General features: G+C 49.8%; 1 protein-coding gene across 3 annotated transcripts in view; it reads left to right on the top strand.

The window, feature by feature from the left end:
* LOC146830580 (E3 ubiquitin-protein ligase TRIM39-like) overlaps positions 1-27006 on the top strand; it is a 210877-nt gene extending 183871 nt beyond the window's left edge. Inside the window, exons 6-7 of one of the 3 annotated variants that reach the window (XM_085604779.1) lie at positions 25828-26370; positions 26446-26669. In XM_085604779.1, the coding sequence (XP_085460905.1) occupies positions 25828-26339 (512 nt within the window). In that variant the 3' untranslated portion in view covers positions 26340-26370; positions 26446-26669. Of the gene's footprint in view, positions 1-25827 lie in introns of all 3 variants that reach the window. The other 2 variants (XM_085604778.1, XM_085604780.1) reach the window with 2 other exon arrangements.
* The last annotated feature ends 887 nt before the right edge of the window (positions 27007-27893 follow it).

Genomic DNA, 27893 nt, shown 5'->3' with positions numbered 1-27893 from the left:
CGAAGGTCGGATGAAGCCCAGTGCTAGGTATTTGTCTAGGTAGGTTCGAAGATATGTCGTTTCGGGCACCGTTAGAGCATAAACTCTCCCGCAGGGGACGACCGTGCCAGGTATCAGGTCTATTCGACAATCGTACTCCCTGTGGGGTGGTAACTCTTCAGCCTTGGTGTCGCTGAATACATCAACAAAATCAGCGTAGCAGGATGGCAGCTCCACCTCCTTTTCCGCCGCTGTTGCGACATGCTGAATTGTAGAGAGAATTTGAGCAGGCTGAGGACCGTTGGTAATACAATGGGTTTGACAGTATTCTGAGTCAAATGTCAGCGTCTTGGTGGCCCATCGGATATACGGATCATGTTGCTGCAGCCATGGGAGTCCTAATATGATCCCATAGTGGGGTGCTTGTATTATCCCAAACAAAACGGTTTCTCTGTGGTGACCTTCGAATACTAAGTCGCATTCGGGAGTGTTATGGGTGATGGGGCCCGAGTCTAGTTCTTTTCCATCCACTGCGTACACCCTTTCTGGTCTTGGCTTGGGTACCAAGTGGATTCCTAATCTATGAGCCTCTCCTTTATCCATAAAACAGCCCGTGGCTCCTGAGTCAATCATGACCATTACCGGAGTGTTGCTTTGATTTATTTCCAGAGTCATTGAGATAAAGAAGTGGTCTGTCTTGGTAAAAACAAAGGTATCCATAGAAGGGATGGATTGACCACTTGAGACCCTCCCTTCTTGTGAGCTCAAGCTTTGAAGTTTCTCTCCTCCTTTTCAGTGGATAGGGCTACCACCTGTCCTTGTCGGGTTCTACTGAGCTTGGGTTTAACTGGACATTCCCTCAGAAAATGGCCCTTCTTCCCACAATACAGACATAGGCCTTGTTTCCTGCGATAGTCTCTCTCACTGACCGTTAGTGAAGCCCTTACGGTCCCTATTTCCATTGGTTCCGACGATGTGGTTGGTTTCTCCATAGGGTGGACTCGGTCACCGTTGGGTGGATGGCGTTCTTTTTTCTTATGGTCTCCCCGACGTTCTCGCAACCTATGATCCAACCTGAGGGTGAGGTCTATGAGTGCAGAACATGTTCTGGGTTGAGGATCTATTTGCGCCAACACATGTTTTAGTTCGTCAGAGAGGCCTTGATAAAATATCGCCGACTGTTTTGCTTCCGGCCAGTCTGTTTCGGCGACTAAACGTCGAAAGCTATTTAAATAACTGATCAGTTCGGAAGACCCCTGTCGTAGTCCCAACAAATCTCTATCCGCCGAGAATGTCTCGGCTCTTCTATCGAATGTTTTCTCAAAACACTCGCGGAACTCGTTCCAATCATACAATTTCGGGTCATCTCTACGTACTATGGGGACTGCCCACTGGGCTGCTTCTCCACCGAGATACAAAATTAGAAATGCTACCGAGCTTGATTCGTAATAAAAATTTGCGGTTTGCATAAGAAATGTAGAAGCACCTGAGTGAGAAATACTTGAACCTTCTTTATATCCCCGTAGAATCTCTCAGGGGGTGCTAAGGGGATTTGTGCCGGCATTTCTACTACCGCCGACTGTGGGTGCGAAGTACCCCCTACATCAAAGGGGTTCTTTTGCATTCTGTCTAGTCTGGCGTGGAGTGCTGCAGTTTCCTGCCGTGAGGTAACTAATTCTGTTTGGACTTGCGCTAAGGCGGCCACTACATCTTCTAACGTGGCCATCTCTACAGTCAACACAACCGGGAGGAGACTAATTCGTGGGCCGATTATTCTGTCGCGCCTTCCAAATCCGATTCCTCAGGGCTGTGTCGATGCTCTATGAGGGCCCACCTCTGAATCGACCCAAGTCTGGCACATGTAGAATACACAGACTCTTGGGGCAATTGAGCGGGGGAAGGAAAGGATGGGGACTGCAGGGAGGGAGACCTGTGTAGGGAAAGAAAGAAACAATATAATTACCAAACAGCTATGTTGTTCTTCCTACTTCCAATCCCCCTATCTACTACACTCAACCCTTCTACATCTCCTTTCCTACCTGTAAAGAAAAGAAAGGTGGCTTGGAACACCGGCTCAGAGATATCCAAAGTGGCACTGTAGGAGACTAGTCAGAAGTAATCCGGCCCAGGAAACCAGGGTTCCCTACCATGCTTCTTTGTTTGTTCCTGGAGAAGTAAAGAACAAGAGGAAAACAAAACTACTGCACAATAAAGCGTTCCACCTTGGAATAAATATCGGAGCACGCTTGTTGTGAATATATTGCCCCACCTGGTACTTTGAACAAATAATGGAACTCTGAGTTCGCCGCCACCGAACCCAACAATGTGTGTAAACCAACCACACACTTTTCTCTACTTGCTAAACTCAAAGATGATGATGCTGGAACTGTTGTATTCCCTAAAATAAAGTCTCATTAATGGAGGTGTGTTTTTACCTCCCTTCGTCAATACACACATCCACACTCACTGATATGAGAGGTCACTCTGGTATGTAATGCACTTCTCAAAGTACGAAAGGCACAGCACACTGCAACGCTCACCACCATCTGCGTGTAGGAGAGTAGGGTCTGCTTTCTATGTTCACCCCCACTTTTTGCTTTTGCTTTACTGGTTTTCGACTTAGATGTGGCTGTGGGCCTGCTAATCAGACCCACAGCCCTGCTGTTCTCTCTCTAAATTAATACTATGTACTTTAGGTGCATAACCCATTTGGATAGGATCACCTTATTGGCCCCTGTACAGTGTACCCTAGGTACCCAGGGCATAGGTGTACCCTAGGTCTACCAGGGGCTGCAGCATGTATTATGCCACCCCTGGCCTGGCCTTCCATTTTGACACAACTGGCTGATCACTCAGCTGGGGCAAGGTCGTGTAATCACCCCTTGCTTAGGTGTAGTATTCCTATACCTAACTTACATATAGACGCATGTGTACCTATCAGTCACTCCTATGGCAGGCCTTAACAATCCTGGAGGCAGAGTGCTTGGTAACATGTGAGATGGTGCTCTAGCATGAGCTGAGCCTGTCTGCAGCTTTCGGAACCATGTCCTTATAGCTGTTCTATGATATAGCCTACCATATACTCTTAAAGTGCCTTATAATCTTAAACGGTTATGGTAACTATGGTTTGGCTTTATCGAAACATGTCGTGTAAGGTGTCTAACACTGTGGAATAATACCCCCATACCATTTCTGGACATGAGGATATTATTCCCCCCTTCTAGAGGGAAAGACATGTTAAAATCATACTTCACTGTTAGCCTCTGACCAAAGCCTCAGCATCACAAAATGGATGCTGCTGCCACGACACAAGTCTGACCTCCTGCTGCTGGGAGTGATCCCAGCCAGGGAGGCCTGGACAATAGGTTTCCTGCTTGGGGAGGTGCTAGCACCTCCCCAGACAGCCTTTAGTGTATTGGGGCAGGGTGGGCTGAAAGGAATGAGACATGCCTGGGGCACAGAAGGTGTTCCTTGCATAGTCCAGTTCAAACCGGCGCTGGGGCACTCCAGCCCCAGCTCTGGCGCGAAACTGGACAAAGGGAAGTGGGTGTAACCACCCCCTCCCAGGTCCCACCCATAAGGCGTGACCTAGCAGGTATCCCAGCCCCCCAGATTAGTATAAGTGTGGGAGTTGGGCCTCAAGACTTTAGATTATCCTGAACCTGCAAACTTGAACAGAAACTCTGGACCTTCGACATTCGACGAAAGAAGAAGACTGAAGAATCTCCCTTGTGGCCAAGGAGTGGCTACCCTGTGCAAACAGGCACCATCAAGAGACTACCCTTTGCTTTGCCCAAGTTCTACGAGGAACCGACTGCAGAGCCCGACCAGAGCCTTGACTTCCAGACTTCTCCGACCCTGATCCCCATCCACAGCAGAGCTGAGATCCGTGGAGGCGACGAGAGACGTGGGACCGGCTACCTGGGAAAAGTGGCTAGTATCTTCAAGCGCAGCTTCTGAGGCACCCTCGAAGTTGTGCACCGGGGATTGAGAAGCCCCAACCCCAAGCACCATCTGCACCGAAGACCAGCTCCCCACACTCCACAAGTCCTGCGTGGGGCCCTTCTGCATTTTCCTGCTTGCCGCGTCTGTCCGGTTGCTTGCCCGTTGGCTAGTGGCCTTTGTGACGATGCACCCCGTAATCTTCAGCGCTGGTTTGGCTCCTCCAGACTGGCTCCTGCTCCTTTGAAAAAGAGAAGCATCCCAGACCTTCCTGGTCTGCACCAGAAGCAAGTCCTCCGTTCTTCGTGGGTTCCGCTTGCCAAGGCTTGGTGAGTCCTAGTCCAACTTCGACGCCGCCGACAGCAAGAGCCTTCGTGGGACAGCTCGCCTCCTGGTCCTGGTCGTCCTCGACGCTTCCTGGTCCTCGTGGCTGCCGCGACAAGCTTCACCTTCACCTGCAATCTTCACGACATCGCCTGGTTCCTTCCTGGTTCCACGTGGTCACTGGCTAGTGACCTTGACTCTGTCCCTTCTGCTTGCAGGTCTCCTCTCTTCTCGATCCCAGCCTTGGGATCCACCGGACACTCTTCACTGACTGCCTGTCAGCATCTTTCTTCAGGCATCCATAGGAGTCGACGACGAAACCCGATGCAACTTCACCCCTATGCACCCGCAGCCTGTGGGCTAGGTAACTTGGGTACTCCGGTGCTCATCAGGATAGTGACTATCCTAGTGTCTAGTTTTCCAGTCTCAACTTCCTAGCTACTCTGGAAGTGTCCTAAATCTATCTATTTCTAAACTGTACTATTGTTAGTGACTTTTACGCATTACGCGTGAGTGTTTCCACTCTGCACCTGAATCCCGTGGGCCTCCCACTTCCTAACCTTTGGTAGTATAGTGTAGCCCCAGCGATTCCCTAGGCCTAGGCCTATCCTATTTCCGTGACAGTGGTCCTTATACCACTTACTTAGTATATGGTTTGCGTGGCCCCTAGGGCCTAACTGTATTACTTACCTGTGTGACTTAATGTATGCATAAATAAGACTGTGTTGTACTTACCTCTAATCTCATAAAGAGTGCTGAGGGTTTGACTAGAATAAATACACTTTATTTTATATATATATCTGTTGTGGTGTCCTTTCATTTGGTATTCAAGGGATTATATATGGTATCACAGCTGGCTTCACATGCCATTCAGAGTTTAGCCTAAGACTGCTCTTGTCCATGCTACCACTAGGATAGCTGGTCTATAAGGTTGACTTTACAACCAATCACCATAAGGGTATTTGGACTGATATAAGGTGTACACTAGAACTAGTGACATCATACATCAGGCCAACTTCTCACATTGGTGAGCAGCGGTTGGGATCTGAGCTTGCTGTTGTAATACCATTGTAATCTTGAGATACTAAATTGAAAGATCACACAGATATTGTCTAGGTACATATAACATAGATTATAATACTTAAGTCCTACTGGACTTAGTGGTTGTAGGTTGAAGGGAGTAACACACCCTGACTACAACTACCAGAGAGGTTTAGTAGAAACAACTAGTGTGGGTAGGTGCACACACCACACCCTCACTAGATCAGGTCTCTGGGAGGAGATCAAGTAGATGCTCTCTCAGGAGGGGCAGGTCTGCAGAAGACCCCCTCTAGATATAATACCCTAACATTCCAGGAGATGAGACAATTGTGTACCTCCATAGGAATAAAACAGGGTGCAAACCCTACCCTCCTTCAGTTAAGACAACTCCTAGAGGAGTATGATGCTCTTAAAGCCTCACAGGCAGGTACCCTAGGTACAAAGGAGGGTCTACCCACCACAGATGAGTCAGATGGGACTTCAGATGAAGAGGTAGACAGCCAGGGCCAAGTAGGAAGACTTAGCCAGGCTAACCTAAGCTTACATGGGAGTTTGCATGGGGTCCCCCCATACAGACCCCCAAGTGGGCTTACACATAGAAGCAGGAGGGACAGATCCCCTTCAAGGGAATCCATCCACTCCCATGTCTCTAGCATCTCTAGTGTTTCCTCTCACAGGGGAATGACTTCCCCTGAGAGAAAGGAACATGAAGCCAGAATGAGGGAAGCTAATCTGAGGATTCAGAGGGAAGAACTTGCCCTTGCCAAGGAGAAGCTTGCTCTGGCTAGAGAGCAATAGTTAAGTGGGTCAGAACCCACTGGTGGCAGCAATATCCCTAAGGATAGAGACAGGCACTATGATAATAGAAACCTGAGCAAGATTGTCCCTCCCTACAAGTGTGGGGATGACATCCACAAATGGATAACTGCTTTGGAGAGAGCTTGCAAAGTACAGCAGGTACCCCAAAGTCAGTGGGCAGCTATCTTGTGGCTCTCCTTCTCTGAGAAAGGTAGAGACAAGCTCCTCACAGTTAGTGATGAGGATGCAGATAATTACACTGTCCTGAAGAGTGCTCTGATTGATGGGTTTGGCCTAACCACTGAACAATACAGGTTGTTGTTCAGGGATACCCAGAAGACACAGACTCAGGACTGGACTGACTTTGTAGATTGTGCCACTAAGGCTCTGGAAGGCTAGCTAATGGGAAGTAAGGTTAAGGACTATACAGGATTGTATAATTTGATCATGAGAGAACAAATACTTAACAACTGTCAAAACCAGCTATTGCATCAACACCTGATTGATTCTGATCTGACTTCTCCCCAAGAATTGGGAAAGAAGGCAGATAGATGGGTCAGGACTAGAGTTAAGCAGAAAAACCAGAACCAGGGCGGTGATCAGAAAAAGGCAGACCAGAAGGGTAATGATCAGAAACAAAAAGACCAGAAGTCTTCACCAGGCCCCCAAAAGGCTCAGGGGGAGGGTGGTCCCAAAAAGGATAAAAAGAAAGAAGGCCAAAAGAAACCATGGTGCAACTATTGTAAGTCCAACTCACATTGGTTTAGTGAGTGCACCAAAAAGGATAAGCCCCCAGCCACCATTGCCCCTAAGGCAACTGTACCCCCAGTTCAGCTGTAAGTGGTGGTTCCCAGCAAAAGGGTGTAGTAGGGTTAACCCTGGGAACTGAGGAGGATTCTGGCCTAGTCAGAATACCTACTCAGGCTGTTCTGATCTGTGATGGGGACTTAGCTTTGTCCTCTACTGTAGGCCCCAGTAACCTGGGCAAGTACAGACAGACTCCTTTTATCAACCAAAGAATGGCTCAGGCCTACAGGGACACTGGGGCTAGTGTCACAATGGTGACACCTGCCTTTGTGGACCCTGGACAGATCATACTAGGTGAGAATTACCTAGTGACCAACGCTAGCAATGCCACTACCTCTCATAGTGTGGCTATTGTTAACTTCTCCTGGGGAGGGGTAACTGGCCTCAAGAAAGTTGTTGTTAGTTCAGACCTTCCTGTAGAGTGTTTACTGGGCAATGATCTTGAAACTTCAGTTTGGTCTGAAGTGGAGTATAGGACCCATGCAGAAATGCTGGGGATAGATGCACATGTCCTTGCTGTGACCAGGTCACAGGCCAAAAAGTGCACCACTGAACAAGTGCTGGATCCTGAAACTATGGACCAGTCACAACCCAAGAGAAAGAGCAGTAGGGTTAAGGCTGTGCCTTCCCCCCTGCCTCAGGTGGTGGATCAGCCCTCCCAGGAGGATGATTCTGAGAGCCCTGAAGGAACTGTCCTAGAAGAACTTGAACCTGATCAGGTTGAGTTTCTTGGGACAGGGGGACCTTCAAGGGCAGATCTGAGGCAGGCTCAATTAGACTGCCCCTCTCTTGAACCCCTCAGACAGCTGGCTGCTGCTGAGGCTGCAGGGAACGCTCAAGGTACCCATAGAGTGTATTGGGATGAAGGGCTACTGTCTTCAGAGGCTAGAGACCCCAAGCCTGGTGCATCCAGGAGGTTGGTCATACCACTGAAGTTCAGAGGCTTCCTTCTTACCTTGGCCCATGATATTCCCCTTGCAGGACATTTAGGCCAGAACAAGACTTGGGACAGGCTTGTCCCTCACTTTCACTGGCCCCATATGTCAGAAGATACTAAGGAGTTTTGTCACTCCTGTGTCACCTGCCAAGCCAGTGGCAAATCAGGTGGCACCACAAAGGCCCCCCTCATACCACTACCTGTGGTGGGGGTCCCCTTTGAAAGAGTGGGCATAGATATTGTAGGACCAATGGACCCACAAACAGCATCTGGGCACAGATTCATACTGGTGATAGTGGACCATGCCACCAGGTACCCAGAAGCAATTCCCCTGAGGACCACAACAGCTCCTGTTGTGGCAAGGGCCCTGCTTGGAGTATTCTCCAGAGTGGGCTTTCCAAAGGAGGTCATTTCTGACAGAGGTGCCAACTTCATGTCAGGATACTTGACTGCAATGTGGAAGGAGTGTGGTGTGAACTACAAGTTCACCACACCCTATCACCCACAGTGCAATGGGCTTGTTGAGAGATTCAACAAGACCCTAAAGGGAATGATAAAAGGTTTACCAGACAAGCTTAGGCGAAGATGGGACATCCTTTTACCCTGCCTTCTGTTTGATTACAGAGAGGTCCCACAAAAGGGGGTTGGCTACAGCCCTTTTGAGCTTTTGTTTGGGCATCCTGTAAGAGGACCCCTGTGTTTGGTGAGGGAAGGATGGGAGAGACCTCTCAGACAACCCAAACTAGACATAGTGGATTATGTACTTGGTCTCCGCTCCAGGATGACAGAGTATATGAAGAAGGCTTCTAAAAACCTTGAGGCAAGCCAAGAACTCCAAAAAGCTTGGCATGACCAAAAGGCTGTACTGACTGTTTACCAGCCAGGACAGAAAGTGTGGGTGTTGGAGCCAGTGGCCCCAGCAGCACTCCAAGACAAATGGTCTGGACCCCACACTATTGTTGAGAAAAAGGGAGAAGTCACCTACTTGGTGGACCTTGGGACTCCCAAAAGCCCCCACAGGGTGCTTCATGTCAACAGATTGAAGGCATATGTTGACAGGGCAGACATGGGGCTACTCATGGCTACAGATGAGGGGCAGGAGCAAGAGAGTGACCCTCTCCCAGACCTGTTGACTCAGAACCCAGATGATGGCTCAGTTGATGGTGTGGTCTTTTCTGACAGCCTCACTGCCCATCAGCAACAGGACTGCAGGCAAGTTCTGCAGTCCTACAGACATATGTTCTCTCTGACCCCAAGTCAGACAAACTGGTGCACCCATGAGGTGGACACTGGTGACAGTCTGCCTGTGAAGAGTAAAATCTACAGGCAACCTGACCATGTCAGGGACTGCATAAAAGTTGAGGTACAAAAGATGTTGGAGCTGGGAGTCATTGAACCTTCAGAGAGCCCTTGGGCTAGTCCTGTAGTCCTTGTGCCAAAGCCTCACACCCAAGATGGTAAGAGAGAGATGAGGTTTTGCGTGGATTACAGGGGTCTCAATGCTGTCACTAGGACAGATGCCCACCCAATACCTAGGGCAGATGAGCTCATTGACAGACTGGCAGCTGCTACGTTTTTGAGCACATTTGACCTGACAGCAGGCTACTGGCAAATCAGACTAGCTGAAAGTGCAAAGGCCAAAACTGCTTTCTCGACCCCAGGAGGACATTATCAATTTGTGGTAATGCCCTTTGGTTTGAAGAATGCACCTGCCACTTTCCAAAGGTTGGTGAATCAAGTCCTTACTGGGTTGGATGATTATTGTGCAGCTTATCTCGATGATATTGCTGTCTTTAGCTCCACCTGGGAGGATCACCTGGTCCACCTGAGGAATGTTTTAGAGGCCCTGCAAAAGGCAGGCCTCACTATCAAGGCCACTAAGTGCCAGATAGGGCAGAGCAAGGTTGTATACCTGGGCCACCTAGTTGGTGGGGGCCAGGTTCAACCACTGGAGAGCAAGATCCAGACCATAAAGGACTGGACTCCTCCAACTACCCAGACTCAGGTCAGAGCTTTCTTGGGCCTGACTGGGTACTACAGAAAGTTTGTTAAGAACTATGGGTCCATCGTGACACCCCTTAATGACTTGACCTCCAAGAAGATGCCAAAGAAAGTTCAGTGGACAGTAAGCTGTCAAAAAGCATTTGATGACCTGAAGCAGGCCATGTGCAGTGCACCTATTCTGAAAAGTCCAGACTACTCCAAAGAGTTCATTGTCCAGACAGATACTTCTGAGTTAGGTGTGGGAGCTGTTCTTTCACAACTGAATGTAGATGGTCAAGACCAGCCCATTGCTTTTATAAGTAGAAGGCTGACCCCTAGAGAGAAACGTTGGTCAGCTATTGAGAGGGAGGCCTTTGCTGTGGTTTGGGCCCTGAAGAAGCTGAGGCCATACTTGATTGGCACTCACTTCAAGATTCAGACAGACCATAAGCCCCTCTTGTGGCTAAATCAGATGAAGGGTGAAAATCCCAAACTTCTTAGGTGGTCCATTTCCCTACAGGGGATGGACTTCACAGTGGAACATAGACCTGGGACTGACCATGCCAATGCAGATGGACTCTCCAGATATTTCCACTTAGAACATGAAGACTCAACTGGTCAAGGTTAGTTTAATGTCCCTAAGTTTGGGGGGGGGGGGGGTTGTGTAGGAGAGTAGGGTCTGCTTTCTATGTTCACCCCCACTTTTTGCTTTTGCTTTACTGGTTTTCGACTTAGATGTGGCTGTGGGCCTGCTAATCAGACCCACAGCCCTGCTGTTGTCTCTCTAAATTAATACTATGTACGTTAGGTGCATAACCCATTTGGATAGGATCACCTTATTGGCCCCTGTACAGTGTACCCTAGGTACCCAGGGCATAGGTGTACCCTAGGCCTACCAGGGGCTGCAGCATGTATTATGCCACCCCTGGCCTGGCCTTCCATTTTGACACAACTGGCTGATCACTCAGCTGGGGCAAGGTCGTGTAATCACCCCTTGCTTAGGTGTAGTACTCCTATACCTATCTTACATATAGACGCATGTGTACCTATCAGTCACTCCTATGGCAGGCCTTAACAATCCTGGAGGCAGAGTGCTTGGTAACATGTGAGATGGTGCTCTAGCATGAGCTGAGCCTGTCTGCAGCTTTCGGAACCATGTCCTTATAGCTGTTCTATGATATAGCCTACCATATACTCTTAAAGTGCCTTATAATCTTAAACGGTTATGGTAACTATGGTTTGGCTTTATCGAAACATGTCGTGTAAGGTGTCTAACACTGTGGAATAATACCCCCATACCATTTCTGGACATGAGGATATTATTCCCCCCTTCTAGAGGGAAAGACATGTTAAAATCATACTTCACTGTTAGCCTCTGACCAAAGCCTCAGCATTACAAAATGGATGCTGCTGCCACGACACAAGTCTGACCTCCTGCTGCTGGGAGTGATCCCAGCCAGGGAGGCCTGGACAATAGGTTTCCTGCTTGGGGAGGTGCTAGCACCTCCCCAGACAGCCTTTAGTGTATTGGGGCAGGGTGGGCTGAAAGGAATGAGACATGCCTGGGGCACACAAGGTGTTCCTTGCATAGTCCAGTTCAAACCGGCGCTGGGGCACTCCAGCCCCAGCTCTGGCGCGAAACTGGACAAAGGGAAGTGGGTGTAACCACCCCCTCCCAGGTCCCACCCATAAGGCGTGACCTAGCAGGTATCCCAGCCCCCCAGATTAGTATAAGTGTGGGAGTTGGGCCTCAAGACTTTAGATTATCCTGAACCTGCAAACTTGAACAGAAACTCTGGACCTTCGACATTTGACGAAAGAAGAAGACTGAAGAATCTCCCTTGTGGCCAAGGAGTGGCTACCCTGTGCAAACAGGCACCATCAAGAGACTACCCTTTGCTTTGCCCAAGTTCTACGAGGAACCGACTGCAGAGCCCGACCAGAGCCTTGACTTCCAGACTTCCCCGACCCTGATCCCCATCCACAGCAGAGCTGAGATCCGTGGAGGCGACGAGAGACGTGGGACCGGCTACCTGGGAAAAGTGGCTAGTATCTTCAAGCGCAGCTTCTGAGGCACCCTCGAAGTTGTGCACCGGGGATTGAGAAGCCCCAACCCCAAGCACCATCTGCACCGAAGACCAGCCCCCCACACTCCACGAGTCCTGCGTGGGGCCCTTCTGCATTTTCCTGCTTGCCGCGTCTGTCCGTTTGCTTGCCCGTTGGCTAGTGGCCTTTGTGACGCACCCCGTAATCTTCAGCGCTGGTTTGGCTCCTCCAGACTGGCTCCTGCTCCTTTGAAAAAGAGAAGCATCCCAGACCTTCCTGGTCTGCACCAGAAGCAAGTCCTCCGTTCTTCGTGGGTTCCGCTTGCCAAGGCTTGGTGAGTCCTAGTCCAACTTCGACGCCGCCGACAGCAAGAGCCTTCGTGGGACAGCTCGCCTCCTGGTCCTGGTCGTCCTCGACGCTTCCTGGTCCTCGTGGCTGCCGCGACAAGCTTCACCTTCACCTGCAATCTTCACGACATCGCCTGGTTCCTTCCTGGTTCCACGTGGTCACTGGCTAGTGACCTTGACTCTGTCCCTTCTGCTTGCAGGTCTCCTCTCTTCTCGATCCCAGCCTTGGGATCCACCGGACACTCTTCACTGACTGCCTGTCAGCATCTTTCTTCAGGCATCCATAGGAGTCGACGACGAAACCCGACGCAACTTCACCCCTATGCACCCGCAGCCTGTGGGCTAGGTAACTTGGGTACTCCGGTGCTCATCAGGATAGTGACTATCCTAGTGTCTAGTTTTCCAGTCTCGACTTCCTAGCTACTCCGGAAGTGTCCTAAATCTATCTATTTCTAAACTGTACTATTGTTAGTGACTTTTACGCATTACGCGTGAGTGTTTCCACTCTGCACCTGAATCCCGTGGGCCTCCCACTTCCTAACCTTTGATAGTATAGTGTAGCCCCAGCGATTCCCTAGGCCTAGGCCTATCCTATTTCCGTGACAGTGGTCCTTATACCACTTACTTAGTATATGGTTTGCGTGGCCCCTAGGGCCCAACTGTATTACTTACCTGTGTGACTTAATGTATGCATAAATAAGACTGTGTTGTACTTACCTCTAATCTCATAAAGAGTGCTGAGGGTTTGACTAGAATAAATACACTTTATTTTATATATATATCTGTTGTGGTGTCCTTTCATTTGGTATTCAAGGGATTATATATGGTATCACAGCTGGCTTCACATGCCATTCAGAGTTTAGCCTAAGACTGCTCTTGTCCATGCTACCACTAGGATAGCTGGTCTATAAGGTTGACTTTACAACCAATCACCATAAGGGTATTTGGACTGATATAAGGTGTACACTAGAACTAGTGACATCATACATCAGGCCAACTTCTCACATTGCGTATATGTGAAAGCGTCTCTTTTCAAAGTACGAAAGGCACTGCACACTGCACGCTCACCAACAAAGGCGTATGTGTGAAAGCGTCTCTTTTCAAAGTACGAAAGGCACTGCACACTGCACGCTCACCAACAAAGGCGTATAAGTGACTGCGTGTCTCTTTCCAAAGTACGAAAGGCACTGCACACTGTACGCTCACAAATCAAGGCGTTTGTACAGAAGTAAGATAACTCGCGGGCACTATACCCTCCCTGCAATAAAGGACCAAGAGTTGGCCTTTTTCCAACAGGGAGCAGGTAACCCACGCGCCTCTACGGGCGACCAACCTCCTCTGCATATAACGGCTGGATAGCACGTTGCGGCCAACAGAGGAGACCCTGGGATATGAGTTATCCGATGTCGGACCGAAGCTATGAACTGGCGGTTCCGAGAGTTAGAACTCTAGAACCCTCTTACCGCAACCAAGGAGACGAAGACTTTCCTATCTGCCACTGGAACAGACCACGGAGAGGAATAATCGGCAACGCCGTCCGGGGCTCAGCCGCTTTGTATCAGGTTTCCTGTTTCCGGCTCCGCCCCTGCGTGCGCACGTCGCGTCCCTCTGGGCATTCTGGGGAATGTAGTTCCTGGCTGGTAATACGCGATTACAGCTAGCGTAACACCCGGCCAGGGAATCGTGACACCTCGCACTTTTCGGGGATTCCTAGTATCCTTAGATTATTGTGGCGCTGGCGATTCGCATTACCCTCAAGTTTCCACATAACATCTTTCAGGGTGCTCTCCTGCGATGTAGCCTGAACCTTCAGCGTGTCAACTGTATTTTCTAATGCCTCAGTACGTGTCTCTACCATATTTAATCTCTCCGAGATATCAGTACAGATTTTCCCAGTCTTGCGTACGGATCCTTGGAGTTTTTTAGAGGCCAGCCGTGCTTGACGATTATCAAACTTGACATCATCCTGGAATAGTCGCAGGGATGGTAAGATTAAAGCTACGGAGGGTTCATCCACCTTTCCATCGTTTGATTGTTCCATTTCACCCCCTGGATTCCCAATTGATAGATTCTCTTTTCCATTTACATCTTCAGGGGGTAACAGTTGTGCATCTGAATAATCCCAACCCAATTCCTCCTTAACCTCATTATCACCTGGGGTTTTCTTGAACTTTCTTCCCAGATTTCCGTTTGGGTTTCTTAGAGATGACGTCTTTCTCTTGTCGGCTACTATTACTTGAGGAAGAGCCTCCGCCATCGCTAATAGCAAATAGGCTGGTGTCAGATCCCTCTGATTCCTCAGTAGAGAAAAACCTTTTCCAAAGAATCCGGGGATAAACAACCAGTCCACATAGTTTTTCTTTGAGATTCACTCTCTCTAGATGCGCCTTGCTTACATTTGCTTGTCGTATCTGGTATACTAACACTCTTCTCATCATTTGGTTTAATGGTAGGTATATCAGGGGCAGTTATCATTACTTCCAGTCTCATCCGCAGGGCAGGTATGTGAAGATGCTTCCAGAATTGTATTATCACAGTTTGCCAGCCAAGGGGTCGCCCTTTTAGCTAGGGGATTCTCATTTTCTGCCTCTTGTATACCGGGTGTTGCAGTATGTGTAGGGCAGTTCACAAAGTTACACACTTCCCCATTTCCATCACCATTTCCTTGATTTTGCTGTCTTTCCTGCCCAACCTTTTCCTTTTCGCTCATATCTAGGGGTAGAAACATGCTCGGGATGGAAGGTTGCAACCTCTCCGGATGCCTGTAAGCACCGGGGAATTGTCTTTATGTGAGGCTCTATTTTTTCTTTTTCCTGCTTTTCCTGTTTGTCCCCTTTACCAGCACAAGGGTCTCCCTTCCTGCCCCCCAATTTGGCATCTGTCCCTTTACGGGGTGATTGTATGGAGGTGGTAGCAGGGGCCGCCGTCCGTTGTTTTCCTTTTCCTCGAGCAGCCATCACCACTGACTCTGCGTTCCAGCCAGTGGAGCGTTGCTGTATCCAGCCTGTCAGCAGCATCCGCGTTAGAGTCTCCCAGCGGCCGAAGCAGGAGCCCGGTCTTACCCAGCATGAGCGTGTCCAGCACCCGCCTCGTTGTTCTGCCGGAGTTGGCCCTTAGAGATCTCCCGTCAGACTATCGCCCCAGCACATACTTTGGTTTCACGGCACAGAGAAATATCCAGCGAGAGAGGTGAGAGGTGAGTGGTGGCCTCTCTCAGACTTCATCTTGCCTCCTTCGTTCCAAAACACTTCGGTGGTCCGATCCCGCGTTGCTACGTCTTCACAGGAAGCAGCCCTTCCTTTATACCTTCTAGCATAAACTGAGAAGACCGTCAATGCACAACTAATGAGATTCATCGGCGAATACTCCATCTTTGACCCCTCCCAATCCGGATTCCGCAGCAACCACAGACCCGAGACCGCTCTACTCACCGCCACAGACGACATCCACACCCTCCTCTGTGGTATCTAATATAGAGTACTGACCAGCAACGCCAGCCAGCCCACCATCTCCTCCTGGACCCCAGTCACCACTAAAGACACCACTTTGACCATGAAAGGCATCCACTCAGGGGCCCCCCCGGACCCTTGCCCGCCACACATCTACCACAGAGCCACCATCGCTCCAGAACTACGACGCACCGTCAACGCTACCTTCAAAACCGGCATCTTCCCCCGATGACTGGAAATGAGCAGAAATCAGACCCCAGCTCAAGAAGCCCTCAGCAGACCCCACGGACCTCAAGAACTACCAACCCATCTCCATCTTCCCCTTCCCGGCCAAAGTCACTAGAAGACCTTCAATGCACAACTAACGAGATTCATCGGAGAAAACTCCATCCTTGACCCCTCCCAATCCGGATTCCACAGCACCGAGACCGCTTGACTTGCCACCACAGACGACATCCGCACCCTCCTCGACTAAGGACACACCCCAGCCCTGATCCTACTCGACCTCTCGGCAGCATTCTACACCGTCTCCCACTGCACACTCACCGCCAGACTCCACGATGCCGGTATACAAGGAACCGCACTCGACTGGATCCGCTTGTTCCTCATCAGCAGAACCCAAAGAATCAGACTACCACCCTTCCTCTCCAAACCTACGGAAATCAACTGCAGAGTACCCCAAGGATCATCGCTCAGCCCCACGCTCTTCAACATCTACATGGCCCCCTCGCCGCCATCGGCACAGACTCAGCATAGTATCCTACCCCAACGACACCCAGCTCATCCTCTCCCTCACCAAGGACCCCTTCACCACCAGACTCAACTTCCAGGAACGAATGAAGGACGTCGCATCCTGGATGAGCAGCAGCTGCCTAAAGCTCAACTTGGAGAAGGCAGAGGTCCTCGTCCTCGGACCCTCTCCCTCTGCATGGGACAACACCTGGAGGAAAACCACCCTTGGCAGCCCTCCCACCCTCACGGACCACGCCCAAAACTTCGGCATCGTACTTGACTCCTCCCTCTCCATGAACCGTCAGGTCAACGCCGTCGCCTCCAGCTGCTTCAACACCCTCCGTAAAAACCTTCAATTGGATCCCCCCCCCCCCCCCCCCCCCCGAATCAAGGAAGGCTGTCACCCACACACTCATAACCAGCAGACTGGACTACGGAAACACACTCTACGCCGAGATCAACAAGTCTCTGCTCAGCAAGCTCCAGACCATACAGAACCCCGCAGCCAGACTCGTCCTCTGCATCCCTCAACATGAACACATCACCTAACACCTGTGGAACCTTCACTGGCTCCCCGTTGAGAAGAGTCACTTTCAAGATACTCACCCACGCCTTCAAATGCCTCCACAACATCAGACTCCAATACCTCAACGAGAGAATCTCCTTCCACGTACTCAAGAGAAACCTCCAATCTGCCGACCTCGCCGAAACCCTGCACATCCGCAGAGCCAGAACAAGTGGAAGAGCATTCTCCTTCATCGCGGCCAAGACCTGGAACGAGCTCCCGATCGACATCAGATGTGACCACAACCTGAACAGCTTCAAAGAAGACACTTAAGACCTGGCTCTTCGACTGAACGGAGCTGCTCTCCTCCCCCCGCGCCTTGAGACCCTCAGCACGCTTATAGTTCCCCTGATTGATTGATTGATTGATTGACAAGTGCAGTATGCCTTGAAGTGACTCTGTTACTTTGTAGTATCTAATTCTGTGTACTGACAAGTACAGTATGAATTGGAGTGGCCCTGTTACTCTGTAACATCCAATACAGTGTACTGCCTAGTACTTTTTACCTTGTAGTAGCTCTGTGCCTCTGTACCATCTAATGCAGTGTTCTGAGTAGTACTATATACCTTGGAGTAGCACTGTCACTCTGTGCAATCTAATGCTGTGTACTGACTAGTATAGTATACCTTCTAGTAGCTCTCTTACTCTGTACCATCCGATGAAGTGTACTGACTAGTACTGGCTACCGTGGAGTAGCTCTGTTACTCTGTGCCATCTAATACAGTGTACTGACTAGTACAGCATACCTTCCAGTAGCTCTGTCACTCTGTACAAACTAATGTAGTGTATTGACTAGTACTTTATACCTTCTAGTAGCTCTCCTACTCTGCACCAGCCAATGCAGTGTACTGACAAGTGCAATATACCTTGGAGTAGTTCTGTCATTCTGTGTCATCTAATGCAGTGTACTAACTAGTACTGTATAACTTAAAGTAGCTCTGGTACTGTGTACCATCTATTGTAGGGTGCTGACCTGTACAGTATGTCTTAGACTGACTTTGTTACTGTGTACTATTTATTGCAGTGTACTGAGTAGTACAGTTTACCTTGGAGTCGTTCTGTTACTTTGTTCCATCTACTGCAGTGTACTAACTAGTGTAGTATGCCTTGGAGTTGCTCTGTTTCTTTGTAACATACAATTCAGTGTACTGACCAGTACAGTACACCTTCTGGTAGCTCTGTCGCACTGTACCATCTAATACAGTGTGGGGACTACTACAGTGTACCTCCTAGTAGCTCCTCCACTCTGCAACATCCAATGCAGTGTACTGACTAGTAATGTATACCTTACAGTAGCTTCTCCACTCTGTACCATCTAATGTAGTGTACTGACTAGTAATGTATACCTTACAGTAGCTCCTCCACTCTGTACCATCTAATACAGTGTACTGACTAGTAATGTGTACCTTGGAGTAGCTGTCACTCTGTGCCATCTAATGCAGTATACTGACTAGTAATGTGTACCTTCTAGTAGCTTCTCCACTCTGTACCATCTAATGCAGTGTACTGACTAGTAATGTATACCTTCTAGTAACTCTCCTACTCTACACCGTCCAATGCAGTGTACTGACTGGTACTGGATACCTTGGAGTAGCTCTGTCACTCTGTGCCATCTAATGCAGTATACTGACTACTACATTATACCTTCTAGTAGCTCTCTTACTCTGTACTATCTAATATAGAGTACTTACCGGTAATCTTCATTGCTCCGAGTATAGTCTTCCTCGCCACATGATTAACGAAGTGAGCTTCAGCTCCACATCAGAACCCTCCAAAGCAAAAGTTAGCCTCCCATGCCTCCCATGCCTCCCATCCCTTCCCAACATGGCCAACCACTATCAACCCTGACCTCTATAAGAGGAGGGTCGGCCCAACCCTCAGCCTGAGAACTACCAAGCAGAAACATGAAGCCGATAGCAACACATGGAGGGAGGGATGGGAACTCATGTGGCTAGGAAGACTATACTTGGAGTAATGAAGATTACTGGTAAGTAACCAGGGCATTATCTCTTGGTAAGTCTTCCTCACCACATGATTAACGAAGTGAGCACATAGTAAAGCCAAGCGGCTTCATGGAAACTCACAAGAAACCAATGGACCAGAAGGGGATGCCAAAGAAGCAGGGCAAACCCCAAAACACAGACGAGTGGAAGAAACCACCCAAGAGACAGGCAACCATGACCAGGGAGAACCAGCCCGGGACAGAGAGACACCGGGAGGGGAGGGCCAAAAGCCCAGAACCCCTGAGACCCGAAGGGCTGCCAGAAAATCCGCCCGAACCAATGACTGAAGGAGGACAGAGAAGGAACGGAACCAGACCGTACGGAGCCAAAAGCAACAAACAAACCAGCACCACAACAGCAAGAGGCCAGCTGGTCCAAACCGCCAAGACTGCCCGACGGACAGTCAAAAGAGAGAGAGAAGCAAAAGCCCCAGGCTCTGGAATTGAAGGAAAGAGGGCAACACCACCACAGAGACAACAAGATGCCACAGCAGCCAAAAGACACAGTCTGACGCAAACACAGCAAAACAGCACGTTGGACCACCACATCCAGAGAACAGAAACCACCCCAAGTCCAGTGACCGGAGGGAAAGAAGGAAACAAAACCCACCAGGCCCGGAGGTCAACTGAGGAAACAGAAGGCAGAAGCCGAGGAAGCAGACGCAGCCAAGCAGACCGGCAGGAGCCGCAAGAACGGAGGAGAGCGCAGAAAGGAACCCAGCACCCCCTCCGACCCGCAAAACAGAATGCCAACAAAACCCCATCAACACGGTGAAAAACAGGCAGGCCATGGACCCCATTGGCTCAAAGGAGCCCCCGGAAGGGAGCGCAACACCAGCAAAGGCACAGGGCAAAACAGCCCCCGGTAGTCACAGGAAACAACCCCGTCGCAACCCGGCCACCAAAGCAGCCAACAGCGGAAAGCCCGCAAGGCCGCCCAAGGAGCCCGAAAATCAGAAGGGACCAGGTCCATGGCTAAGCCACTAGAAAGTAAAGCGAAGGCCCATCACAGGGCCACTATGCACAAGGAACCATACAGCACCAGCAGCATAGGGAACGCTGGGTGAACGAGCGTGACATCCCAGCGCAGGGACCAAGCAACCTGTCCCTGTAATGGTTCACGTGTAGTGAACGAGCCGCCGAAGCGAGGACCCAGGAGGCCACCAAGCCAGCCACTGACCAGGCCCGACCCAGCTGAACAACTGAAAATAACCAAGAAAAGGAGCGTACAGGGAGGTAAGGCCATAGGCAGAAACTCACCAATGGCTAGAAAGAAAGAAGAGCTGGGAGAAACGACCCTGAAGCAATGCCAACACCTCCAGGGAGCAACCCCAAGCCAGCATGTACCAGTACCTACCCCAGAGCCAGGGATAAAGAAGAAGAGGTCACAAAATCCGGACAGGAAGCGGAGGGCCCCGCAAAGGGGAAGGAAGAACCGGGAAAGCCCAGCCACCACGGACAATCAACACCCAAAGTGGCAGAAACCAAGGGAGAAGAACCCAGGCGAGCACCACCAACAGGTCAAATGCCCCGTCCAGGTCAAACAAGCCCAGAACCCGCGTAAGCAAATGGAGTGGAAGAAATCGCCATGCCTGAAGCCCGAATGAGGAAGCCAAAGAGAGCCACCACCGAGGACCCAAACCGAGCCCGGACCAAAGGAAGCCAGCTGTCCATAGGAAGACGGAAGTCATGGGAGGAAAAAACCTGCACCAGAGAAACAACATGCAGAATACCCCTGGGAGAGAAACAGTCCCGATTGACCACCCCCGGACCCCAGCCAAGGCCAGAACAAATTGTCAAAGGAACGGCCAACAGAAGGTAGACGAGAAACCCGCCAGCAGGGGGACCAACCGACCCCGCACAGACCGGGAACCCAAGCACGCCGCACAGGCCGGAAAAGACCACAACCACCTGGGAAGGGGACACCAGAAAAGGAAGACCTCAGGCCGCAACTGCAGACAGGGCAGAAAGGGAGCTGCATGACCGACCCGCGACCAAGAAAAGGAGAAAAACATGGACACCGCCAACCGAGACCGAACCCGTGGAGCACAACCACCGACATAACGGAACCGTGGGCGGGACTAGAGAAAGTAAACCCACAGGAACATGTGAAGACGAGAATGCACCAGAACCCAGGATGGCCCAGCAGCACTGAGACATACCGGATGGGGCGAGCCCCCAAGAGAAGGACAATGCAAAGCACTGCCCACCAACAAGGCACAAGAACACCCAACACACATCCCGTGGAGGTCCCCGACCAAGGAAGACCACCCCAACGTGAAAACCAGGGGTGCAGAGGAAAAACCAAGGGGGACTGGCAGGAATCGGAAGAGCACCAAGACCCCACCGGGAAACAGGAAACGGACAAACAGGCCCCGCCGGAGAAGAACCTGGGAGACTGCCAAGATCGACAATGGTGCGGCGCGGCAGAAGGCAAGACCCACGGAGCCGCATCAGAGGCCACCCAGGACTTAAGGAGAGGCAACAGATGGCCCCCAACAGAGCCCCAATGGCCAGGACCCGAGGAGAAGCATGACACAGACAGGAGGCATAGCAGCTGCCTGCTGAGCCAGGAAGCAGGATGAGAAAGGGGCACCATGGACGCGGCCCCGGACAGGAAAGAGCAAGCCCCCCAGGAGCAGAAGCAGAAGCAAAAGCCCGCATGATGACCACAGTAGCAGCCCAGAGAAGGACGGACAGGCACCAACAGCAGCCCGCCCCCATCAGACACGCAGCAGCCAACATCCCCCGGAATCCCCAGGAGGACGCCCAACCAGGGACCAACCAGGCCAGACCCCGCACAACAATGGCGAGGAGGCGGGAACAGGAACATACAGGACGGAAGGACTGCAGACCCAAAGCCCGGAAGGGGAAAAAAGAGCCAGCGACAAACACAGCAAACAAAATGAAGCTATGGCTCTGCGTCATACCACAAACGCCAGTAAAACACCAGGACATGAACTCACAAACCATAGGACAAATGGCCAAAATCTTTGGTCCCACCAGTAAGTACATTGATGGCAAAATATACAGCGCTGTCATTCAGTGCGTAACACTACCCTATGGAATTCTTCTTGGCAACCCTAGAATAAAGAAAACATGAGAAAACACCCAGAAGGGTCCAATGCTGTGTCATGCAGAGCACTTGACAGTGTACACACGGCTCCTGTATGTCGCTACAAAAATCACTAATCCGCACTATACAATAGTCAGAAATGACCAGCAGGTAATAAATACAAAGATTTATGCAACAAATGTAGTACGTAGCAGACCACCTCACATACGGCACAGATTAGTAATTTAGCAGTAATTTCATTGCCGAGACTCGAACTGATTTCCCCAGCCTTAAGGGCAACCGCTCTAAGGCCACATTATCTCTACTCCCCATTTACACACTGCGCTTAGAAGCAGGTCCGTTAACACTAGTTATGATAGGGAAAACCAATGCACCCAGATTGGTAAAAGTTACCACAATCAACCAATGAAAGCTGTTAGGCAAACACAGACTTACCGTGCAACTGGTGTCTGAAACCCCTCTCGAAATATTAAAAGATATATATATATATACATAAATATCACACTCACTCAGAGTACCATGATCCCGTATAAGGCACTGGGTCACCACGATCCCAAAAAACAACGATATGCCAGAGTCTGAACCGTGACAGCAGCAGAAGAGCCAAGCAGAATCGAGAGCTCCTACCATTAATTGCTCACTTTTCCTGCAATCTGAAACCCAGGATTTCAGTTTCACTGCGTGAGAATAACGTAGCGCACAAACAACATATACACAATGGAAGCTACGTGTAGTAAGGTGAGAGAAACACAACTCACTACGTATGTAAAAGAATCAGAAAGAATCCCACTAAGGACTGGTGCCACGCCAAGGACACCAGTAAAGTACAAGCCGCACGCCCTCGGCCTGAGGAACGGATGAGTAATGCGGCATCATACAGGGCAGGGATCGGCTGAGGCAACGGCCGCAGCGCGCGGCTCCAGGCTGAATGAAGCTGCGCGCAGCTCCTGGCAACTTGCGTGCCCACTCCAGAGGAAGCTGCAGGGATCCAACCTGTCCAAAGAGACTACGCCCAGCAAGTGGACTATCGCGGCAAGGCCCATGAGTCCGCCTCCATATCAAGGAGCCGTAAATGCGATACGGGGCAAACCGCCAACAGAGGCCGCTAGAGGTAGCGAAGCACTGCAGCAGCCTGTGCCCCGCCAGTCCCTCAGGACAGAAACAGTATAGTTTTGCCCCGAAAAACCAAACAACCACGAGGCGCGCCCGGTGACCGTAGAGCGGACCGCCGGGCGCCCCCACCTCACACACAAGCCCCAAGCCGCCCCAGCAGTGGGAGACCTGGGGACGTCAAGAGCCTCACCAACAAAAGGAGCATCACCGGGGGTGGAGGGGAGTGGGTCCCGGGCACAAGTATAACCACCAAAACACTGCCCACACGGACGAGGGGAGCGGAAAAAAGACCACCAGGAAGAGCCCCAGCCCCCTCATCCGTCCCCCTGTAAACCCTTGACTCGCTAAAGCAGAGCCTAACTGGCCAAGACCTGACACCGGGGGAAGGATGGAGGATGGTCCCAGAGTCCTAGGGCCCACTAGAGCAGGGCCACCAACCAGGGACCCCCGTTCCAGATACAGCAGGAACCACTTACCTGAAACACGCTCTGGAGAATCTGCAGCGCAGAACCAAAAAAACAGCCTTAGGGTTGGCCCGGCCCTCCTCTTATAGAGGTCAGGGGTGATAGGGGTCGGCCATGTTGGGAAGGGGTGGGAGGCGTGAGAGGCTAACTTTTGCTTTGGAGGGTTCTGGTGTGGAGCTGAAGCTCAATTTGTTAATCATGTGGCGAGGAAGACTTACGAGGAGGTAATGACTAATACAGTATACCTTGGAGTACTATCTAATGCAGTCTACTGACTAGTACAGTATTCCTTCTAGTAGCTCTGTTACTCTGTCCTATCTAATGAAGTGTACTGACTAGTACATATACCTTGGGGTAGTTCTGTCACTCTGTGCAATATAATGCCGTGTACTGACTAGTACAGTTTATCTTTTAGTAGCTCTGGTACTCTGTACTATCTAATGCAGTGTACTGACTAGTACAGTATACCTTCTCGGAGTTCTATCGCTCTCTACCATCTAATGCAGTGCACTGACTAGTACAGTACACCTTCTCGGAGTTCTATCGCTCTCTACCATCTAATGCACTGTACTGACTTGTACAGAATACCTTCTACTCTGTCATTCTGTACCATCTAATGCAGTGTACTGTCTAGTACTGTTTACCTTCTAGTAGCTCTCTTGCTCTGTTATTCTGTACTATTCAATGCTGTGTACTGACTAGTGCAGTATGCCTTGAAGTTGCTCTGTCACTCAGAGCCATATATTGCAGTGCACTGACTAGTACAATACACATTGCAGTATCTGTGTCACTCTGTACCATCTAATGCAGTGTATTAACTAGTACAGTACACTTCAGTCCCTCTGTTACTCTCTGCCATCCAATGCAGTGTACTAACTAGTATAGAATACCTTCGAGTAGCTCTGTCACTCTGTACCATCTAATCCAGTGTGCTGACTAGGACTGTATACCTTCTAGTAGCTCTGTTACTGTTTACCATCGAATGGAGTGTACTGACTAGTACTGAACAATGCTAGTACCTCTGTCACTCTGTGACAGGTAATGCAGTGTACTGACTAGTGCTGTATACCTTCTAGTAGCTCTTTAACTCTGTACCATCTAATGCAGTCTACTGACTAGTACTGTTTTCCTTATTGCAGCTCTGTTACTCTGTCCTATCTATTATAGAGCGTTGACTAGTACAGGATGACTTAGAGTAGCTCTCTCACTCTGTTCCATCTAATGCAGTGTACTGACTAGTACAGTACACCTTCGAGTAGCTCTTTCACACAGTACCAAATTGTGCAGGGTACTGACTAGTAATGTATACCTTCTAGTAACTCTCCTACTCTACACCATCCATTGCAGTGTGCTGACTGGCACTGTATACCTTGCAGTATCTGTGTCACTCTGTGCCATCTAATTCAGTGTACAGTACTATATACCATGCAGTGTACTAGTGTGACTAGTACTGCATGACTTCTAGGAGCTCTCTCACTCTGTACAATATTATCCAGGGTACTGACTAGTACTGTTTCCTTGTAGTGGTTCTGTCACTCTGTACTATCTAATGCACTGTACTGAGTAGTACTGTATACCTTCTAGTAGCTCTGTTACTCTGTACTATTAGTGAGTACTGATTAGTACAGTAAACCTTGGAGTAGCTCTGTCACTCAGTACCATCTAATCAAGTTACTATTACTCTCTGCTAATGTAGTGTGCGTCATGTGTAGTAGTGCAATGTAGTATGGTGCGTGGTGCAGTGTAGTGTGTAGTAGAATGTCCTATGTAGTGCAGTGTGCTGTTTGGTGTAGTGTGTGCTCTGAATGAATACACGCTTTAGTGTAGTGAGCAGTCTAGTACAGCGCGCTTTAGTGTAGTGAGCACTCTAGTGCCGCACGCTTTAGTGTAGTGAGCAGTCTAGTGCTGTGTGCTTTAGTGTATTGAGCAGGCTAGTGCTGTGTGCTTTAGTGTAGTGAGCAGTCTAGTGCCGTGCGCTTTAGTGTAGTGAGCAGTCTAGTGCCGTACGCTTTAGTGTAGTGAGCAGTCTAGTGCAGCGTGCTTTAGTGTAGTGAGCAGTCTAGTGCAGCACGCTTTAGTGTAGTCAGCAGCCTAGTGCCGCGCTGTATAGCGCCGCGTGCTCCTTCCAGGTGTGGTGTACATTAATCATATGTATAACAGAAGCAGTAATTACAGCCTTTCTTTTGTCGTTAAATCTCTAATTGTGAATCTCTTCTCTGCAGTGATGGTGACTCTGGATCCTGACACGGCTCATCCTGGGCTCCTCCTGTCTGAGGGGGGGCGACGTGTGAGAGACACGGGCACAGCACAGACCCTGCCGGACACCCCCAAGAGATTCACCTACTACACCTGTGTGCTGGGGAGCGAGGGGTTCACCTCCGGCAGACATTACTGGGAGGTGCAGCCGCTGCAGGAGGGGGGAGGGTGGCATGTGGGGGTCGCAGCAGAGTCTGTGAACAGGAAGGGAGAGATCACATGGTCACCGGAGGGGGGAGTCTGGGCTGTGAGGGGGTGTAAGGGTCAGTACAAGGCTCTCACCTCCCCTCTGACCCCTCTGTCCCCTCGTGAGACGCCCCTGAAGCTGGGGGTGTATCTGGACTACGAGGGGGGGCGGCTGTCCCTGTACAATGCTGACTCCATGGAGCTTCTCTACTCCTTCCCGCGGGCGCCCTTCACACAGAGGCTCTTCCCGTACTTCGGTCTCTGGGGAGGAGCGGAGCTGAGGCTGGTGTGAGCCCCCCCACCCCCCTCGACTGTCATCCACGGTTTAAGCTCCAACATTCCAAAGAATCTTCAAACTCCAACATTCCAAAGAATCTTCAAACACCAACATTCCAAAGAATCTTCAAACACCAACATTCCAAAGGACCTTCTTCACACTGACCCTCGGACCTGTTTCCATGACAACCAGAAGCCTCACCTGAAACTATGTATCTCTTTTCCTTGTACATTTTTAAAACAAGGGCAGACAATGTTTGCCGTGTGAATCATGCACCAAACCGCATGTAACATATGATAAAGTCTCTGCAGAATTAAACAAGCATTGGCATAGCCAACAGGTCTCGCCTTTAGGAGCTTATACGTGTTTAGGTATGTTGTAGAGCAGTGTGGCTGCTGTGCTCCGTCCTGCAAACTTGGTGTCTAGTGCACTGACGTGGGGCAGTGGCATGGTGTGGTGCGTTGTTATAAGGTGTGTGTTGGTGGGATGCATGTGGGTAGTGTGCTGGGGTGCATGTGGGTGGCATATGCATCTTTACAACAAAAATCCCCATTTGTAATTAGATTAATAATGCTGGTCTGCAAACTATTGAAAGGGCAATAAGGGTAAATGTAATATGCATGGTCCCATGGACCAATCTAACATGTTTATAATAGTAAAATATCGATTGAAAACAACAAAACTACCAGCCTGTCGTTAACTCTTACTTTACTGTTTGTGTTTCCAAATTGTTAAATCCCTAACCACATCGATTGGCGGCAATTTCCCAGAACACACAGTCACTCATTGCAATGATCTAGCAACTTTCTTTTTTTTCAATCTCCGAAATTTACTATTCCCCATAAAGTACAATAAATACACCAAATTCTACCCCAAAAAAAGACTCTGGACTCACCCACCATTTGCCTCACAAACGCCCCCTCCCCATTACCAGATAAACTCTTCCAACACTTTTTAGTAAAGTAAAATCTAGTTCCGCTGTAGACCCCACTCCTCCCCACATACTCCTTCAAGGATACAGCCACTAGCTGCAACTTCCTTCTCACTCCCGCAGGAACCTTAATCGCCAAAGTTACATTAACATTTTTATTGTCGCCTGAAAACCTCTGAACTCACAAGGAAATGTTCTTTTCAGCAGGCATCTTAATCCTCTACGAAACTTTAGCATAAGTGGAAACAGCCATTGGATAAAACTCCGATCTGTCTCCTGCAGGAACATTAATTTCCAAAGATAACTTTACATTTTTATTGTTGCCTGAAAACCTCAGACCACACAAGGACATGTTCTTTGGCGAAGGCATCTTAATCCACTGTGATCCTTTAGCATCAGTGGAAACAGCCACGAGATAAAACTTCCATTTCCGTCCTGTAGGAACCTTAATCGCCAAAGTTACCTTTACATTTTTACTGTTGCCTGAAAACCTCTGAACACACAAGAAAAATAATAATAATAATAAAACCACTTATAAAGCGCCTGGTTACACTCAAAACGGTGTGTCCCCGCGCTAAGAAATGCTAATGCCTCCCTGGAAGGCTGAGGACCGGAACCAAAATAGAACCTAGGCTAGA

The sequence above is a fragment of the Triturus cristatus genome, chromosome 5_1, assembly GCF_964204655.1.
Source record: "Triturus cristatus chromosome 5_1, aTriCri1.1, whole genome shotgun sequence".
NCBI lineage: Eukaryota > Metazoa > Chordata > Amphibia > Caudata > Salamandridae > Triturus > Triturus cristatus.
The sequence above is the reverse complement of the archived record's forward strand: the minus strand, read 5'-3'. Positions and strand labels throughout refer to the sequence as shown.